The 19270-nt window shown below is 47.3% G+C and overlaps 1 protein-coding gene across 1 annotated transcript; it reads right to left on the minus strand.

The window, feature by feature from the left end:
* Positions 1-1214: 1214 nt before the first annotated feature.
* Positions 1215-18721, minus strand: CREG2 (cellular repressor of E1A stimulated genes 2; the record flags this gene model as incomplete). Its single annotated transcript, XM_080720099.1, has 4 exons — positions 1215-1362; positions 4305-4418; positions 16765-16934; positions 18296-18721. 4 exons carry the CDS (start codon positions 18719-18721, stop codon positions 1215-1217), a joined length of 858 nt encoding a protein of 285 aa, XP_080576225.1.
* Positions 18722-19270: the final 549 nt, after the last annotated feature.

Raw genomic sequence — 19270 nt, forward strand, 5'->3', positions numbered from 1 at the left:
TCTGTAGAAAAATTTATCTCTGTAGTAAAAATCAAATTTCAGAGGCTTTATTATTAGTAGTAGTATTTTTTTCTCCTGGAAAGCAGTGACAAGTCACCTCCAGGCAGACTAGCCATTCTCTTTTGCGATCACTTTGCTGATTTTCCTGGTTCAATGACTACCTATGCATTTCGGCAACTCTTCTGTTCTTCATGTTGGAAGTCTTGGGGGTCCCGCTGTGCAGTGAGCTCAGGCCTCTGACCTTCGAGTCCTGGTCTTGCTGAGCCTCAGTTTATCTGTCTGCAGGCAGCAATGATGACCCGCATCTCACCGGTGGAAGAGCCTAAACAAGATCTCTGTCGAGGGCTCTCCGTTACTGACTTCTTTCTTTCCCTTTCTTACATTTCTCCTTTGCTTCTTCACACCCTCACGCTCTCTCCTTTCCTATCTACACACCATGGAATGAGCTGTTTCTTATATTGGGTGCTGCTCCTCATGCATGCAAGAGGGGAGCTTTCTGTAAAAAATGTGGGCAGCTAAGATTTGGAAAGCTTGAGACCAAATGTACCCCCATTCTCTTTAATGGTCTACCAGCAACTGCTCTTGTAGAACAGGCCTGTGCCCAAAGCCTGCGTGTTCTTATACTCCTGGTCATGTTGCAGCGGCAAATGAAGCCGCCTAAGTGACCAGGACATTCTAGCCAATGGGACTCCAGAATGCATTTGCAGCCCCTTAGCATCATGGGTAATCTCTGGACAAACCATCCTCCACCCTCAGCCCAAACACAGTTTGGTGGCAGTGGGACGTGTTCAGCTCCTCTGTGGATGCAGTGAGCCTAGATCCGAGGCATCGCTTTGGGCACAGCAAACAGCAAAAAAAACACTCTCATGATAAGAAGCAATCCTATGGTACACACAGGCATTAACGTTTCTTAAAGAATTGGAATCGCGAAGGTCTCGATGTGCCGTTCTGACAAGCAACGAGGGCTAGGAGAGTCTGGACTAAATACAGTGTCAACAAAGACAGTCTGTGTGGAGTACCTGCGCGAATGAGGGTCTTCCGTGACCCCTGCAAGCTGGAGTCGAGCGCGGGATTCCCTATTCACCCTCTCGTTCGGCCGTAGGGACAAGAGGGCGGCTGTGGACCCTTAACGAAGAGGCAGCGGTCAACAGCTGGCTGCATCACCGCAAAGGTCTCTGTTGCAGTGCACACACCGAGACTTTCTTCTTCTTCCATCAGTCCTTCTTGGGAACTGCTTTGAAATATTCCTCCCTCGAGATGTCTGATGCTCCTCCGTACCATTTCTGAAGCCAGATACGTTCTATCCTCATCTTCATGAAGAACCATTCGTACTGACGAGGCCACTTCCTCATCCCCGGGTGCCTGCAGGAACAGCAGGAGATCACCAGAAAGATGAATTGCACTTAGAATCTTTTCTGCTAGAAAGAATTTTTTTTTTTTTTTGTGAAATTAAAAATATAAGTGATCCAGGCATGGCGGCACACGCCCGTGATGCCGGCACTCGGGAGGCTGAGACAGGAAGAACGCAGGTCAGAGAACAGTCTCAGCAACTTAGTGAGGCCCTGTTTCAAAATGAAAAACAAGAGCCGGGCGTGGTGGCGCACGCTTGTCATCCCAGCATTTGGGAGGCCGAGACAGGAGAGTCACAGGTTCGCGGCCAGCCTCGGCTACTTGGTGAGGCCCTCCGCAACTCAGTGAGACCCTGTTTCAAAATAAAGAAGAAAAAATAGGGCTGAGGGTATAGCACTGAAAATCAAATAAAATCAAATATAACATAAAATAAAATGGACTGAGGGTGTAACTCAGAGGAAGAATGCCCCTGGGTTTAATCCTCAATACTACAAAAGAATATAATAATAATAATAATAATGTGAAAAGGGGCTGAGGTGTAGCTTAGAGGAAGAATGTCCCTGGGTTCAATCCCCAGTAACTACAACACAAAGTCCTTATCAAATGGCTGCACACGGGCCAAGGCCCTGAGCCCTCCAGACTCTGTCCCCGCTCAGTAGAGTCCTTGACGGCCTTCTGCTTGGCCCGAGAGCTGCTCAGCTCAGCCAGAGGCGGACCCCAAGGAGTCAGGCATTAGGGCCCGGGACAGCTTCAGCAAGACAGGAAGCTGCATTCCCTACACCACGGCAACAAGCTCAAGTCTTGAAGCAGGTTCCTCGGTTCGAATCCCCGTTCGGCTGCCGGTGAACTGTGGCGCCTCGTGGGCTGTTGGCGCTCACTAGTCGAATGTCCTCACCTGTCCAGTGGGCGAGGCTGTGGGGCCGTGTGGGGAATGAACACGGAAGCGCACCCGAAACACCTGCGGGAGCGGGTGCTCAGAGGATGCTCATGACCGTTAACTAAAAGAATCATGTCCCGGCAGGCCGGAAGGGCGGGCAAGGGGAGGCCCAGGCCCAGAAACAGACCAAGCAATGTAATGTGCATCTGTGAACGTGTCATCCTGAATCTCACTGTCATGTACAATTACAATGCACGAATAAAAAAATATTTCTTTTTGCGGGTCTAGGGATGGAACCCAGGGGCATTCTACCCCAAGCTACACCCCCAGCCCTATTTTTAAAATTTTTATTTTATTTATTTATTTTTATTTATTTATTTATTTATTTATTTATTTATTTATTTATTTTTGGTGGTACTGGGGTTCCTGGAAGCCCTTCTACTTCCGGGCTATACTCCCAGACCTATTTTTACATTTTTTTAAAATTTGGAAACAGGGTCTCCTAAGCCAGAGCACACAGCTGGCTTCGAACCTGCGCGATCCTCCTGTCTCTGCCTCCCAAGTGCGGGGATTACAAGCGTGCGCCACCACACCCGGGTATTTTTTAATTTTTTAATTTTAATTTTAATTTTAATTTTTTTTTTGCAGATCTAGGGATGGAACCCAGGGTCATTTGACCTCCAAGCTACTCCCCCAGCCCTATTTTTTATTCTTTATTTTGAAACCAGGTCTCACTGAGTTGCAGAGGGCCTCACTAAGTAGCTGAGGCTGTCCAAGAACTGTAATCCTCCGGTCTCAGCCTCCCGAATGCTGGGATTACAAGTGTGTGCCACCACGCCCGGCTCTATTTTTTATTCTTTACTTTGGAACAGGGTCTCACTGAGTTGCAGAGAGCCTCACTAAGTAGCTGAGGCTGCTGCGAACCTGTGATCCTCCTGTCTCAGCTTCCCATGTACTGGAGTTACAAGTGTGTGCCACCATGCCTGGCATCCATGTATGTATGTATGTATGTACCTATCATCTATCTATCTATCTATCTATCTATCTATCTATCATATATCTATCTTGTAGTACTGGGAATTTGACCCAGTGGCATTCTACCTTTGAGCTATACCCCCAGCCGTATTTTTGATTCTTTTTTTTTTTTTTTGGTAGTATTGGGGACAGAACCCAGGGGACTTCTACCTCCAGCCCTATTTTATTTGTTATTTGGAAACAGAGTCTCACTAGATTGATGAGAATTTCACTACTTACTACTGAAGCTATCCTCAAACCTGGAATCCTCCTGTCTCAGCCTCCCAAGTACTGGGATTACAAGCATGTGCCACCACGTCCAGCTCACTTATATTTTCAACTTCATAAAAATAAAAAAAAATTCCTTTATAGTAGAAAAGGTCCTAAATGTAATCCAAAGGCTAAGTCCCAACTGGGAAAATTCATCTGCCGCCCAGTAAACACGATGCTGAATGCGCTGGCCCGTGTTTGCTGTGTTGACCCGGCTGGGCAGGCTCAGCCGTTCCCATTGCGGGGCGAGGGCACTGGCGAAGGTTGCCAGGAGCCAGGAACGGTGCCTGGGACGCCTCAGTGCAGGGGGCTCTCTCAAGGCCGTGCCAGCCCAACGCAGGCCATCTGCCTGGCTAGCGATGGCCCGGTTACAGGCCAATGTTGTAGAGGTTATCGGATAACACAGCACTGTCTTCTTTTCTTTCTTTCTTTTCTTTCTTTCTTCCTTCCTTCCTTCCTTCCTTCCTTCCTTCCTTCCTTTCTTTCTTTCTCTCTTTCTCTTCTCTCTCTCTCTCTCTCTCTCTCTCTTTCTTTTTTGCAGTACTGGGGTTGGAACCCAGGGGCATTCTAACTCCATGCTACACCCCCAGCCCTATTTTTTATTCTTTATTTTGAAACAGTGTCTCCCTGAGTTGCAGAGGGCCTAAGTAGTAGCTGAGGCTGTCCGCGAACCACGATCCTCCTGTCTCGCCTCCCAAATGCTGGGATTCCAAGCGTGCCCACCACGCCCGGCTGTCCTGTACCTCTTACTGTTTACATCTCCAGGCAAGCCGACTTTAGAGCCCGTACACACCTTGAAAACATAGCTTGCTTGGCAAATTCGACTTCTTCTGGAGACACTGCAATCATCCGGCCGGTCAGTGTTAACCGGGCACACCGGGGATCTTCTGGGTCAACGATGTTTTTTCTGTGAAGAACAGTTTTTATCCATTAAGACGATGATAGAACGCCCCTCTAGGATGCTAAGGATTTTCTTAAAAAAATTAAAAACATTAGTCTCATCACCGAGTACAGCACTCAGACTGTTACTTGTAATTATCTCGAAATAATTTTGCATAAACAGTGGGGGGGGGTTTGCTAAGCTGGAGGTGGTAGGGTTCAGTGAGATGACATGATATCCAGGATGCACGTGTCAGGAGAAAGGGGACTTGTTATAAAAGGGGATGACATTTCAGTGTGCTGTAGTTAATTAATTAATACATTTATTTATTTTTGTGGTACTAGGGATGGAACCCATGGGCCTTCTACCTCTGGGCTACACTCCCAGACCTATTTTAAATTTTATTTGGAAACAGGGTCTCACTGAGTTGCTGAGAGCCTCACTAAGTAAGCCGAGGCTGGCCTTGAATCTGCGATACTTCTGTCTCAGCCTCCCAAGTACTGGGATTACAGGCATGTGCCACCACTCCTGGCTTGTGCTATAGTTTATATCTGGAATGCCCCTGTGTTAAAGGCTTAGTCCCAGCTGGGCCGGCGCACGCTTGTAATCCCCGCGCTTGGGAGGCTGAGACAGGAGGATCGCACGGGTTCTAAGCCAGCCTCAGCTACTTAGTGAGGCTCTCAGCAACTTAGTGAGACCCTATTTCCAAATAAAAATATAAAATAGGTTCGGGAGTGTAGCCTAGAGGTAAAAAGCCTCTGGGTTCTACCCTCAGTACCACACACACACACACACACACACACACACACACACACAAAGGCTTAGTCCCCAGCCTGACACTACTGGGAGGTGGTGGGGTTGTTAACAGATGGCGCCAAATGGAGGTCTTCTGGTCACTGGGAAAGGAGATCGTGGAACTCCAGCCCCTCCTTTCTTTTCTCTTTCTCTTTGCTTCCCAGCCACAAGATGAGCAGTTTTCTGCCCCAGGTTCCTCGCCATGATATGGTGTTGTGCCATAAGCCCCATAAGCAATAGGGCTAACCTACTGCGGACTGAAATATCTGAAACCGAGCCCAAGCAGACCTCATCTCTCCATAAGCTGATTATCTCAGGTGTTTTGTTACAGTAACAGAGAGATGACTAGCACAGTTACCTTAAGAGGAAAAAGTTCTAGATATCGTCGGCATGCTGTACTATCTAGAATTGGTTATTAAAAAATCATGGATTTAAAAATTTATTAGAAAGCCGGGCGCGGTGGCGCACACTTGTAATCCCCGCGCTTGGGAGGCAGAGACAGGAGGATTGCACTGGTTCGGAGCCAGCCTCGCTGGCTTAAGAGAGACCCTGTTTCCACATAAAAAAGTTAAAAAATAGCTCTGGGAGTGTAGCCCATGGGAGTGTATCCCGGAGGTAGAAGGGCTTCCAGGAACCCCAGTACCACCAAAAAAAAAAAAAAAAAAAAAAAAAAAAAAAAAAAAAAATTATTAGAAGGGGAGAGTTCATGCTAATTTGCTTTTGTCTTCTGAGCTGGTTTATACTCTTATACAGGTGCTGTAGTGCACGCAGGATTGAACTAGAGTAAAAACCCTGCACACAGGCCCAGGGAAGAGCCCCTGGTTGGCAATACGTTATACATATGGTCACCATACATCTTTGCTAGAAGAATTAAGTGTGTCCCCGTGCAATTCCAACAGGGGGCGACACCGGGCGCAAGTGTCTGGTTTCTCTTGGGCTTCACCGACGCACCTTGTGTCTCTGATGATCTCCCGTATATCCTCTTGCCATAATAAGCAGTGGGTTCCTGAGACCTGCAAGTCCTCCTACCCAATCGCTGAACCCGGGGGTGGTTTTGGCGTCCCCAATACACCTGGCCAAACAGATTCCGACAGTTCCTCTTTTTCACAGACAGTGCGTATCATCAAAGAGCCGTCTTTGAGGCATGAATCACTGAAGCTCATTCCTACCCATTACATTATACGAACATCTGGAGAAAGCCACGTCTGTCAAAGTCCATGTTTTACTTATGTTTAAGGAACTTGTTTTCACCTGCCTAGGAGTTTCTCCTTTATTACACACCCTGCTGAGTCGCATCAAGACGGGGCGATAGTGGACATGACCACATATTCAGGTAAATTGCTTCATGTGGGAGCACTGTGTTCTGTCTGAAACCACTGTAATCTGCCGTGTTTTTATTATTTATTATTTATTTTTGGTGGCACAGGGGTGGAACCCAGAGGCTTTCTACCTCCGGGTTATGCTCCCAGACCTGTTTTATATTTTATTAGAAACAGGGTCTCACTAAGTTGCTGAGAGCCTCACTAAGTAGCTGAGGCTGGCTTCGAACCCGTGCGATCCTCCTGTCTCAGCCTCCCAAGCGCGGGGATCACAAGCGTGCGCCACCACGCCCGGCTTATCTGCCGTGTTTTTTTTTTTTTTTTTGAGGCTGTAAAAATGTAGTTGCTGAGTTGAAATTTTCTTTTCTGTTTTTGTTTCTAGGTTAAGATGAAAGAAATACAAAATATAAAAACCGAGTTTACATTTTACTATGTAAAAAAAAACAACACTGAGATGCAAGGAGAAAATAAGTAAAAATAGTAAAGAGGAACCAAATTTAATATATTGGAAACATTCAAACTTGTGTCCAGACAAGGCTGCCCTCAATTTTGCTCAGTTTATCTGGTCACTATTAAAGCTAATTTCTTCAACAAAATTGCTCTGTGATGAAAGCAGTGTAATTAGCACTCTTAAGTAGTCATTATAGGATCATAATACATTATACTTACATAGGGAGTGTTTTTGCTTCTCTAATGCTACTGGTTAGAATAGAACAGAAAGGAGGTTATCTTTTTCCTCTTATAATTAATAGATACTTTTATTTTTGAGTATAAAATGTCATATTTATTGTCTTTTTAAGCTCAAAAACTTTTTTTTTTTTTTTTTTGGTGGTACTGGGGATGGAACCCAGAGGCATTCTACCTCTGAGCTACACTCCCAGCCCCATTTTTTATTCTTTATTTTGAAACAGGGTCTTACTGAGTTGCAAAGGGCCTCACTATGTAGCTGAGGCTGTCTGCAATCTGTGATCCTCCTGTCTCAAGAAACTTTTATTTATTTTATCTTATTGTGGTACTGGAGATTGAGCCCAGGGACATTCTATTTTGGTGCAACAACCCCAGCCCTAGTTTACTTTCTTTTCTTTTCTTTTTAAGAAGGAAAGATTTATTTGGACTCACAGCTTTAGAAGTTTCAGTCCATAGGGCCAGTTCCAAGAATAAATGGTGGAGACTTTAGTGGTGGGGAGCGTGGAGAGACACTGCTCCCACATCATGGAGGCCGGGAGCCGCTCCCACATCATGGAGGCCGGGAGCCGCTCTCACATCAAGAAGGCCGGAAGCTGTTCTCACATCATGGCGGCCGGAAGTCACTCCCACATCCTGGCAGCCGAAGCTGATTCCACATAACAGAGGCCAGAAGCTGCTCTTACATTACAGTGGCCAGAAATCACTTCCACATCATGGAGGCCAGAAGTCCCTCTCACATAATGACGGCGGGAAGTCGTTCTCACATCATGGAAGCCAGACATCCCTCTCACCGAGTTTATGTTTATTTTTTAATTTTTTAAATTTTTTTATTTTGGTGGTACTAGGGGTGGAACCCAGGGGCTTTTTCTACCTCCGGGCTGTACTCCCAGACCTATTTTATACTTCATTTGGAAACAGGGTCTCACTCAGTTGCCGAGAGCCTCACTGAGTAGCTGAGGCTGGCTTCGAACCTGCACGATCCTCCTGTCTCAGCCTCCCAAGCGCGGGGATGACAAGCGTGCGCCACCACGCCCGGCTGAGTTTATTTTTTAAATAGGTAAATAGAGAACTTTCTGTTCACACAGTAGGAAGCCCAGCTCACTTGACATCACCTTCTCCTCACCATTGCCAAGCAGGCTCATGGCCCCTCAAAGATGCCTGCATCTTAATGTCCGGGAAATGCGAATGTATGATCTATAGCAAGAGGGATCAAGGCTGGCATTAGCTGACTTTGGGACAGGAGACCCTTGGGTATCCTGCTGGCTCTAATGCAGTCTCCAGGTCTTTTAAAAGTAAAAGGGATACCATATGATCCAGCTCTACCACTCCTGGGTATCTTTCCAAAGGGGTTGAATTCAGAGAACTACAGCAACATATGCATGCCTATGTTCATGGCAGCACAATTCGTAATAGCCAAAATATGGAACCAACCCAGGCCTCCATCAACTGATGAATGGATTGCAAAACTGTGGGAAATACACACAATAGAATCCTATTCAGCCATAAAGAAGAACAAAATTATATCATTTGCAAGAAGATGGAAAGCCCTGGAGAACATTATGTTAAGTGAGATCAGCCAAGCACAGAAGGAGAAGGTACATATGTTTCCTCTAATATGCCCAAACTAGGAAACACAGAGGATACCAGTGGGACTCCAGATAATGGAGGGGAAATATCAGCAAAGTTTGAATGGAAAGATAGGAGAGGAGGAAGGCCGATCTTGATTAATGAGGGTCTACATCTGAATATGTGTAAAATTATGAATAAGACATGGTTAACCTGGACAACCATTGGTGGGAGGGGGGAAGGGAAAACGGGGGCGGGGGGAGAGGGCACCAAATATAGTTTAAATGTATACTATTTATGTTCAATAATAAAATTGTTAAAAAAAAAAAAGTAAAAGGGAAGCCGGGAGTAGGGGCGCATGTTTGTAATCCCAGTACTTGGGAGGCTGAGACAAGTGGATCCGGATTCGCGGCCAGCCTCAGCTACTCAGTGAGACCCTGTTTCAAAATAAAGAATAAAAAGTAGGACTGGGGTGTAGCTGGGAGGTAGAACGCACCTGGGTTCCATCCCCAGTACCAAAAAAAAAAAAAAAAAAAAAAAAAAAAGGGGAGTGCTAGGCGCTCAGTCACAGGACACCTGAGGTGGCTGGTAGCTGCCGCTCCTGGAAACACCAGCATATGTCAAGTCAACAAGGGAAGAAGACGCCCTGGGAGCCCTTGATCAAGAGCTGCCCATTCCCGAGCCACTTTTATAAACAGGGACCCGAGGAGGCATTGCCCTCCTTTGGGTAACATATCTCAAATATTGCTGGGTCATCCACACCTCTCTCTCTCACATAGCTCGAGAAATCCTATTCCACGCCCAGGTCCTCAGCACCTAGAGGCCCACGCCAACCAGCACGTCCTGTTCCCCAAACACTTTGCTGGCTTCAGGGACCAGCGGAAGAGCAAGTTTGCTCTGTGAAGCTCACAGAGTCACTTGCTGAGAACTTCTGGCATAGAAATCTCCTTATTCTTCTTTGGAGTCTACATGGAGAGCTCCTCTCTTTTATTTATTTATTTATTTATTTATTTATTTATTTATTTTAATTTTGAAACCGGGTCTCACTGAGTTGCAGAGGGCCTCACTAAGTAGCTGAGGCTGTCCGCGAACCGCGATCCTCCAGGTCTCAGCCTCCCGAATGCTGGGATTACAAGCGTGCGCCACCACGCCTGGCTTTTTATTTTTATTTATTTATTTTTTTGGTGGTACTGGGGGTGGAATCCAGAGGCTTTCTACCTCTGGGCTATACTCCCAGACCTTTTTTTATATTTTATTTGGAAACAGGGTCTCACTAAGTTGCTGAGAGCCTCACTAAGTAGCTGAGGCTGACTTCGAACCCGTGTGATCCTCCTGTCTCCGCCTCCCAAGCGTGGGGATTACAAGCGTGCGCCACCACGCCCAGCATTTTATTTTTATTTTATCCTGGGGATGGAGCCCAGGGCTGTTCTACCTCCAAGCGACACCTCCAGCCCTACTGTATTTTCTTATTTTGAAATCCAGTCTCACTAAGTTTCAGAGCTCCTCACTAAGTTGTGGAGGCCGGCCTCAAACCTGCAACCGTCCTGTCTCAGCCTCCCAAGTACTGGGATTACAGGCGTGCACCACTGTACCTGGCTGATTCTGGATCTTAGATAAGCAGAGAAGTAGGAAGGGCAGAGGAGCTGGAATCACTAGTGAACTCATGAAGTACCTAGGAACCCTGGGGACAAGTCTTCACGGGGCTGGAATAAAGCTAGAGAGAGAGAAGTGGCTGTTAAGATGCTGTGAGGCGTGACCCAGGACGTGAGCGGACAACAGGAGAGGTGCCTGGACACCTGCTCTCATGCTCCCTCTTGGCAGAGCCCGCGGCTTTCCCCACGCGCGTCTTTACAAAGCCACTCTACTTAACGCTAGCTCCAGCAATACAGGGCTGTTCGGGCAAGGAGAAGCAGCGACACGAATCTGAACAGAGGGCAACTTATTTACAAGATTTATAAGTTGCCTTCAAGGGAATGAACAAGAATCAGGGAGAGAGGAATTGGATTCGGCTTCTGTATCTGATTAGGGCCAGGCAGGCCCTGGGCTTTGGAGTGCACGTCACGTCGCAAGTGGACGCGGACTCCGGACCCACCCTGGCTCTCGGCAAGGAGGCGGCTGGGCGCCCGCCCCTTGTCCTGGCTGCGTGGGGCTCACCCAAAGAGTGAAACAACAGGGTGCCTTCCAAAGGCCGGATCAAATCTCAGAGCAGGTGCTTGGAACTAGGCCGGGCTGAGGTTTTCATCTATGATACTGTAATTAATTAATTAAAATTGGTTTTAGTGATACAGGGAACTGACCCCAGGACCATTCAACTACTTTGTTTTTCTCCTTTTTCTTTGGAAAAGAAAAAGGCATTCTACCTCCGGGCTATACCCCTAGCCCTATCGTTTATTCTTTATTTTGAAGCAGGGTCTCACTGAGTTGCAGAGGGCCTCACTAAGTAGCAGAGGCTGGCTGCGAACCACGATCCTCCTGTCTCAGCCTCCCGAATGCTGGGATTACCAGTGCGCGCCAACACGCCTGGCTCTGATCTTCTCAATCTTTTAATTTTTACAGCTTTTTTCTTCCAGTGCTAGGGATGGAACCCAAGACCTGGGTGTACGAGACAAAAACTCTACCACAGAGCTACCCTTCCTCCCCCACCCCCAGTCCAAGCTGAATCTTATTTTCACTTTGCGATCTTAGCTTGTGCTGGGCAATCGATTCCCACCCCTGATGATCTGATTAATCGAATGAAGAAATTGCAGCATCGAGAAGTAAACAGAACAGTTGAACCAAAACGGACTTTAATAAACTAACAATTGCTGGGCAAGACGCGTTGGTGGATCCCGGCGTGAATGAGGGTGCTGTCTGACCAAGGCCGCCTTCCTACTATGCTTCTCATACGGTAACGTCTTTAAATTTGCAAAGACTTGTCACCCACCACATGCTGTGTGCACGTTACCATCAACATAATTTGCGTCATGATGCGCCCTAATGCCCCAATAAAAGTTTACTGAAAAACTCGTCAAATCGAGTGAATGTGTTTAAGCTGTACAATGTTGTGATTTGATGGATGTGTACGTTGTACAGTGATTACTTAACACATTCATTATGAAATGTTTCCCAAACTGGTTCATCTCGTAACTGAACGTTTTTCCCATTGACCAGCACCTCCCCTTCTCTCCCTTCCCATCCAGTCCCTGGGAACCACAATTCCTCTCTCCTATCTCTGCTTTTTTTTTTTTTTTTGGCATGGGGATGGAACCCAGAGGCATTCTACCTCTGAACTAAGCCCCCAGCCCGATTTTATCTCTTACTTGGAAACAGGGTCTCACTAAGTTGCGGAGGGCCTCGCTAAGTTGTCTCCGCTGGCTTCGAACCTGTGATCCTCCTGTCTCAGACTCCCAAATACTGGGATTACAAGCATATACCACCATGCCCGGCTTCTCTCTCTGCTCTTAATGAGTTATGCTTCTTCAGATCCACCTGTAAGTGAGATGGTGTGGCATTTGTCTTTTGGACAGACTCTAATTCTGACTTCATTTTATAAAGGACACGGGCTATCTGGGGGGTATGGGGGGTGTAAATTATAGTTCTTAGCAAGCCTTTACTGGAAACACAGGGAATGCATGTAAGACCTACTTAATGTCCTCATTATCCCGGGGAAAGTTCAGGATAACCCTGGACCTCCTTCAGCTTCTAACCTAGAGGGCTCATATGTAGGAGGTCTTGGCTCTTGTGCTGGGGGAGAACAAGGGTTTCTCAATCATTAATGTGGCTTCCTTCCTTCCTTCCTTCCTTCCTTCCTTCCTTCCTTGCAGTTGAAAGCCACTCTTCTCAACTTGTGGGAATATGAACTTTCCAATATACTACACAACAACCTTTGTCGACCACATACACGACTGTCCCTCAGTATCCAGGGGGACTGTTGCTAGGATGCCCCTCCGATACCCAAACTTGCAGATGCTCAAGGCCCTTTTAGAAAATGGTGTAGTAAACCGGGCGTGGTGGCGCACGCTTGTAATCCTGGCGCTTGGAGGCGGAGACTGGAGGATCTCACAGGTTCGAAGTCAGCCTCAGCTACTTAGTGAGACCCTGTTTCCAAATCAAATAGGCCTGGAAATGTAGCCCAGAGGTAGAAGGCCTCTGGGTTTCATCCCCAGTATCATAAGAATAAAGGAAGAAAGAGAAAGAAAGAAAGAAAGAAAGAAAGAAAGAAAGAAAGAAAGAAAGAAAGACCAGGCATGGTGGCGCACGCTTGTAATCCCCACGCTTGGAGGCAGAGACTGGAGGATCTCACAGGTTCGAAGCCAGCCTCAGCTACTTAGTGAGGCTCTCAGCGACTTAGTGAGACCCTGTTTCCAAATCAAATAGGCCTGGAAATGTAGCCCAGAGGTAGAAGGCCTCTGGATTTCATCTCCAGTATCATAAGAAAAACTAAAGGAAGAAAGAGAAAAAAAGAAGAAAGAAAGAAAGAAAGAAAATGGTATAGTATTTGTATAGCACCTGCATACTATATATTATATAGTATATTCTATATACTATATTACTATATTCTATAGTATATTACTATATTCTATATACTATATATAGTATATTCTATACACTTTAGCTCACCCCTGGATTACTTATTATACTTAACGCAGGCCAACGCTATGTAAGTAACTATTGTATTGTTTAGGGGATAATGACGAGGGGAAGTTTGGACAGACACAGTCTTGTCTTTTCCTGAATCGTTCTGGTCTGCAGACGAGGAGCCCACAGACACTGCATACATATACACAGAGCAGTCTGGGTGCTGTCCCATCATTACAGCTCTTGATCCAGCCAACCATGGAACCAGAGTGTCCACGGGTCCATTCCCTCTCCCAATCCCAACTGTGTGCTGAATGGGGAGTCTGCTTCATCTTACCCCAGCAACTTTGTCTCAGAGAAACCACCACGCTAGTACTTTTCCAGTGCTATAAGTCAATGGAAGAGCACACTGGTCCAGCCGAAGCTAGGAACCTTACCATCACATTTTAGGGAAGTTCGGAGGCCATTGACTCAGGGCAATGAAATGTTTTGGGGGAAATTCCTAACTAGATGGGGTGGAGTATCCCAGAATGGGTTTTAGAGATTCATTTAAAAATTTATAGGAATCCAGGTATGGTGGTGCATGCTTGTAATCCAAGTACTTGGAGCCGGGCGTGGTGGCGCACACTTGTAATTCCAGCATTTGGGAGGCTGAGACAATTTGCGGACAGCCTCAGCTACTTAGTGAGGCCCTCTGCAACTCAGCGAGACCCTGTCTTAAATTAAAGAATAAAAAATAGGGCTGGGGGTGTAGCTTGGAGATAGAATGCCCCTGGGTTCCACCCCCAATACCACAAAAAACAAAACAAAACAAAATCCCAATACTTGGGAGGCTGAGCCAGGAGGATCACACAGGTTCAAAGCCAGCCTCAGCTACTTAGTGAGGCTCTCGGCAACTTAATGAGACCCTGTTACCAAATAAAGAACAAAAAATATAGAGCTGGGGATATAGCTAGAAGGCCCCTGGGTTCCCTCTCCAGTGCTGCTGAATAAATAAATAAATATCTATAGGAACTCTTTAAGGTTCCTATAAAACTGTAACATGAGAAAAAATATTTGTTCCTTCCGTCATTCTCAAGATAATAGGTTCTCCAGCTTCAGTAAAGGAAATTACATGTGCTGTGTATTTTCTTCATCATTAAATTTCCTGAGACTCTTGGAGCCCTGGAAGCTCAATCTCCTTCACCCAGTTCAATTTGGATTTAATTTTATCTTCAATAGGCAGGCTAGTTAATGGACTGGCAAAACGTGTTTGAGTGACATGACGTGTCGATATCTACATGGGGGATAGTGAGTGGAAAATATTTCTTAGCGGCACACCAAGAGACATATTTTAGCTTTGGCCACAATGGGTTTTCACATTATAGTTTTAATTTGATAAAACTAGATATAAATAAAACATTAAGTCAATCACAAAAGAGGTAGACAGTAGGATCTATTCTCTTTTTTTGTGTGTGCGGTATTGGGGATGGAACCCAAGGACATCCTACTTCCAAGCTACACCCCCAGCCCTATTTTTTATACTTTTTTTTTTGGTGGTGGTACTGGGGTTCCTGGAAACCCTTCTACCTCCAGGTTACACTCCCAGACCTATTTATATATATATTTTTTATTTGGAAACAGGGTCTCTTAAGCCAGCAAGGCTGGCTTCGAACCAGAGCAATCCTCCTGTCTCCGCCTCCCAAGCTCAGGGATTACAAGCGTGCACCACCTTGCCCAGCTTATACTTTATTTTGAAACAGGGTTTCACTGATTTTGCGGAGGGCCTCACTAAGCAGCTGAGGCTGTCCACGAACCGCGATCCTCCTGTCTCAGCCTCCCGAATGCTGGGATTACAAGCGTGCACCACCACATTAGGCTGGGGTTTCTGTATTATATATTAAGGCATTTCTTTAAAACATTAAAGAAAATGTATTGAAGAGTGCCAACTCAGCATTGCACACGTCTCTCCGGGGCAAAGGGGTTACAAACGAATTGGAAAAACAATAAATAGACTCTGCTGCACACATCAGAGAGAGAAACTATTGGCGCTTTCTCCGTGGACTCCGAATCCAAACCAACCCCCTTTTCCGTACTACCGAGAACTTCCATGTCCCCACCCCGATGCTGAATAAGCCCTTAGCACCTATTTCCAACACTTATAATAACTCTATGAGATAGAAATTATTATGAACATTCCCAGCTCACAATGGTTCAATTTAGGATTTTTAATCTTTACAATGCTTCAAACGCAATTACACATTCAATAAAATCTATACTTCAAATATTGATTTTTAATTTTTTTGTATTGGGGATTGAATCCAGGATCATTCTACCTCTGAGCTATGCACCCAGTCCTATGTTTATTTTTATCTTGAGATAGGATCACCCTAGGTTGATGAGAGTCTCACTACTTGTCAAGGCTGTCCTTGAACCTATGATCCTCCTGCCTCAGCCTCCCAGGTACTGGGATTACAAGCGTGCACCACCATGCGTAGCTCAAATTTTGAATTTCAATCTTTTTCTGGGCTGTTGGTAAAGAGCAACCATTATGTTTTTCCTTTTTTGGTGGTACTGGGATGGAACCCTTCTACCTCCAGGCTACACTCCCAGACCTATTTTATATTTTTATTTAGAAACAGGGTCTCTTAAGCCAGCGAGGCTGGCTTCAAACCTGTGTGATCCTCCTGCCTTCGCCTCCCAAGAGCGGGGATTACAAGTGTGCGCCACCACGCCCGGCTATGTTTTTCCTTTTAAATACAGTAATTAATAAATAACAATACATGTTATTAGCATCTTATAAAATAGGCTTTGTGTTAGATGATTTTGCCCACTTATAGTCTAATGTGGGTGTTCCAAGAATGTTTAAGGCAGTCTAGGCTAAGTTATGCGGTTCTGTAGATTATGTGTATTACATGCATTTGTGTGTGTGTGTGTGTGTGTGTGTGTGTGTGTGTGTGTGTGTATTACTGAGGATGGATCCCAGGGACATTCTATCTCGGAGCTACACCCCCAGTGCTATTTTTTTAATTCTTTATTTTGAAAAGGGTCTCACTGAGTTGCAAAGGGCCTCACTAAGTAGCTAAGGCTGTCCACGAACCGTGATCTCCAGTGTCGGCCTCCCAAGTACTGGGATTACAAGCATGCGCCACCACACCTGGCTTGTTACATCCATTTTCAACCTGTGATATTTTCAATTTACAATGGGTTTAATGGGATGCAAACCCGATGAAAATCAAACATCATCTGTATTCTCATTTTACAAACGAAGGAACTGAGGCTCGCAAAGATTATGTAACGGTGCTCTGAATCACACTTCTTGGCCAGTGGTGGACTTCTGATTTATCTTTAAGGGTAAAACACATCAGTGAACAGACCTCAAGGTTCCGTTTCATCTGTGGGACCCACCCTTCAACTCTTGGCCAAAAATGACCCCCAGCCCCTTCGGGTGAGGCCAAGCCCTTGTCTACCTGCAAAACTCTCCTTCCTGTTCCGGCAGCAGGAGAGAAGCCATCGGGTTCTTCATCAGATCGGCCACCACGGGGTCCTTGGCTGTCATGTAAAAGAAAGGAATCCCAGTGCTGTTGTCGATGGGACCGTCACTGATGGGCAGGCAGCTCCCAAATGGCAGACCTAGGATCTAACAGACCAAAAAGCCTTTTTCAAGGGCAGAACTGTGCTTTAATGTGAACTGGAAGCCTCCCTTGTTTCTTTGGAAAGGAAATATAGCACTGGGGACCTTGTAGGGACCTTGACAGGGAGTAAATTAAGAAGGCAGGTGGTCCTGGTCAATCCAGCTCACCCAGCGATGGCTCCGGAATGTCTCTGTAGGAGAGGTGTCTTAGGGAATATAAGAGATAAATGTTAGAAGCCATTGGATGCTGTGAAGCACAACCAGCTCAGAAGCTGACACACAGAAGTTAAGGTCATTGCCATCATCAGAGTAAAGTTGTCATTTAGATAATTTATTTTTTATTTTTGGTACTGGGGATTAAACCCAGGGACATTCTATCTCCGAGCTCCACCCCCAGCCCTATTTATTATTCTTTATTTTGAAACAGGGTCTCACTGAGTTGCAGAGGGCCTCACTAAGTAGCTGAGGCTGTCCACAAACCGCGATCCTCCTGCCTCAGCCTCCCGAATGCTGGGATTACGAACGTGCGCCACCACTCCCAGCTAGATAAATTTAAAGGATAAAAAAACGATGTTCAAAACTGTACGTAGATGGGGAGAGCTAAATGTAGAAGCTAGTGACACAGTCAAAAGTCTGGGGCTAGCAAGACCCAGAGCTGGGCCAAGGCCGGGTGCATCCTAAAAATATTAATTCTTATTTGCATGAAGTAAACAGGAGCTCCAATCACTGCCCAGCAACAAAGCCCTTATATCTATCTCAACAGCCCCACAGTCTTCCACATAAAACCCTTAATGGAAGTGACAGCCTCATTACTTACCTCGTTGTCAGCGGAACCCTAACAGGTGAATATAAAACCACTGTGAGCCGCAGGACAGAAAATGCAGCCTCTGACAGCGCGTCCCAGCACTGACAACACACTTTGCACCATAAGCCTCCTTTCCAGACAAAATTCCATTTTTCTCAATGTAAATTTCCACCGAAGCAGAGGCCAGGTCTCTCTTCCATTCCTCCCTTCCATCGTCCCAGGCCAGCAGGTGGCGGGGAAGTCTAGTGGACTGCGCCCTGAGCCAGCAGGGTCTGGACCCGCCAACCCTGCCATCCCAAGGCTCTGCCTCCTTGACGCTGGTTGTCTGGCCATCTCTTTGGCCATCTTAAGACAGGGATTCGGTCCCCCACCATGTGGCAGGGAGCCTGGTTTGCAGTGCCCCCGCGTTGCCTGTTTAAGCCACCCAAGCACAGTCTGGTTCCTCCATCTGCAAGGCATGTATGGGCCCCTGGACACTTGGGTTAAACCAGACGGCGTGGCATCCCTGTGGCCTGCAGGCCACCCCGGCGTGCACCTGCACCTGCCCCCACGCGCGGCTTACCTTCTCGTGGGCGGACACGGTGGCCAGGCAGCCCGAGGCGCTGGCGTGGACCAGCGAGCGCGCGGTGCGGGCGTGCGGCCGAGGGCCTGGGGGCGCACCGCCCGCGGGGCCGCTCTCCCGCCGGTAGGAGAACATCCCCGGCGGCGCGGGGGGCGGCCTGGCTCGGGCGGCGCCCTCCCGGGCTCTCAGGTGCGCGCCCTCCTTGTGCGCCGACGCCGGGAAACTCTGCTGCCAGATGCTGCCCGAGTCCTCCAGCAGCGCGGGCATAGCCTCCTCGGTGGAGGCGCTGTCCAGCTCCTCGTCCACCTCGTTGGTGACGGCCCACGACACGGAGCTCACGATCACGTACCCGGCGGCCGGGGACAGCAGGGCGCTGCAGCACAGCAGCCAGGAGAGGCGGGTCCGCCGGCCCCGGTGCACCGACATCTTCTTGCAGGCGGCGCGCCCTGCGCGGGGACCAGGAGCCTGCGCCGGCGAGGGCGGCAGCGCCCCCTGCGGCGGAGCGCGAAGCTGCAGCCCCTCGGAGCCCGCGGAGGAGGCGGGGTGGGGGGTCCTGGACCTGCCTGGGGTGCCCTGCAGAGACCCAGGCTCCCAGACCAGGTCCCGGGAGGGATGGCTCCCTCCTCCTGCGCTCAAGAGCTGATTGGCCTGCCAAGGCGCTGGCTTCTCTGTGGCCCTTTCCTTTCTTATGCTAAGTGAGATTAGTCTGGCACAAAAAGTAAGAAATCGGATGTTTTCCCTAATAGGCAGAAGCGAGGGAGAAAAAGGGTTATAGGAGGAACTCTAGGCGAAGAAAGGAGGAGAAATCAGAGATAAGCAAATAAGGAGGCCTAACTGGGGGTGATGGGGGGAGGAATTTCCTTAATGCACATGATATACATTTCACCGTCAATCACTAAGCCAAACAGGAGGAGGAGGGCGAGGGAGGGACTGGGGTGGGGTTGGGAAGGGCTAACTGGGTGATGTGTGCGTGTA

Source organism: Muscardinus avellanarius, assembly GCF_963383645.1.
Source record: "Muscardinus avellanarius genome assembly, contig: SCAFFOLD_83, whole genome shotgun sequence".
NCBI classification, from domain to species: domain Eukaryota; kingdom Metazoa; phylum Chordata; class Mammalia; order Rodentia; family Gliridae; genus Muscardinus; species Muscardinus avellanarius.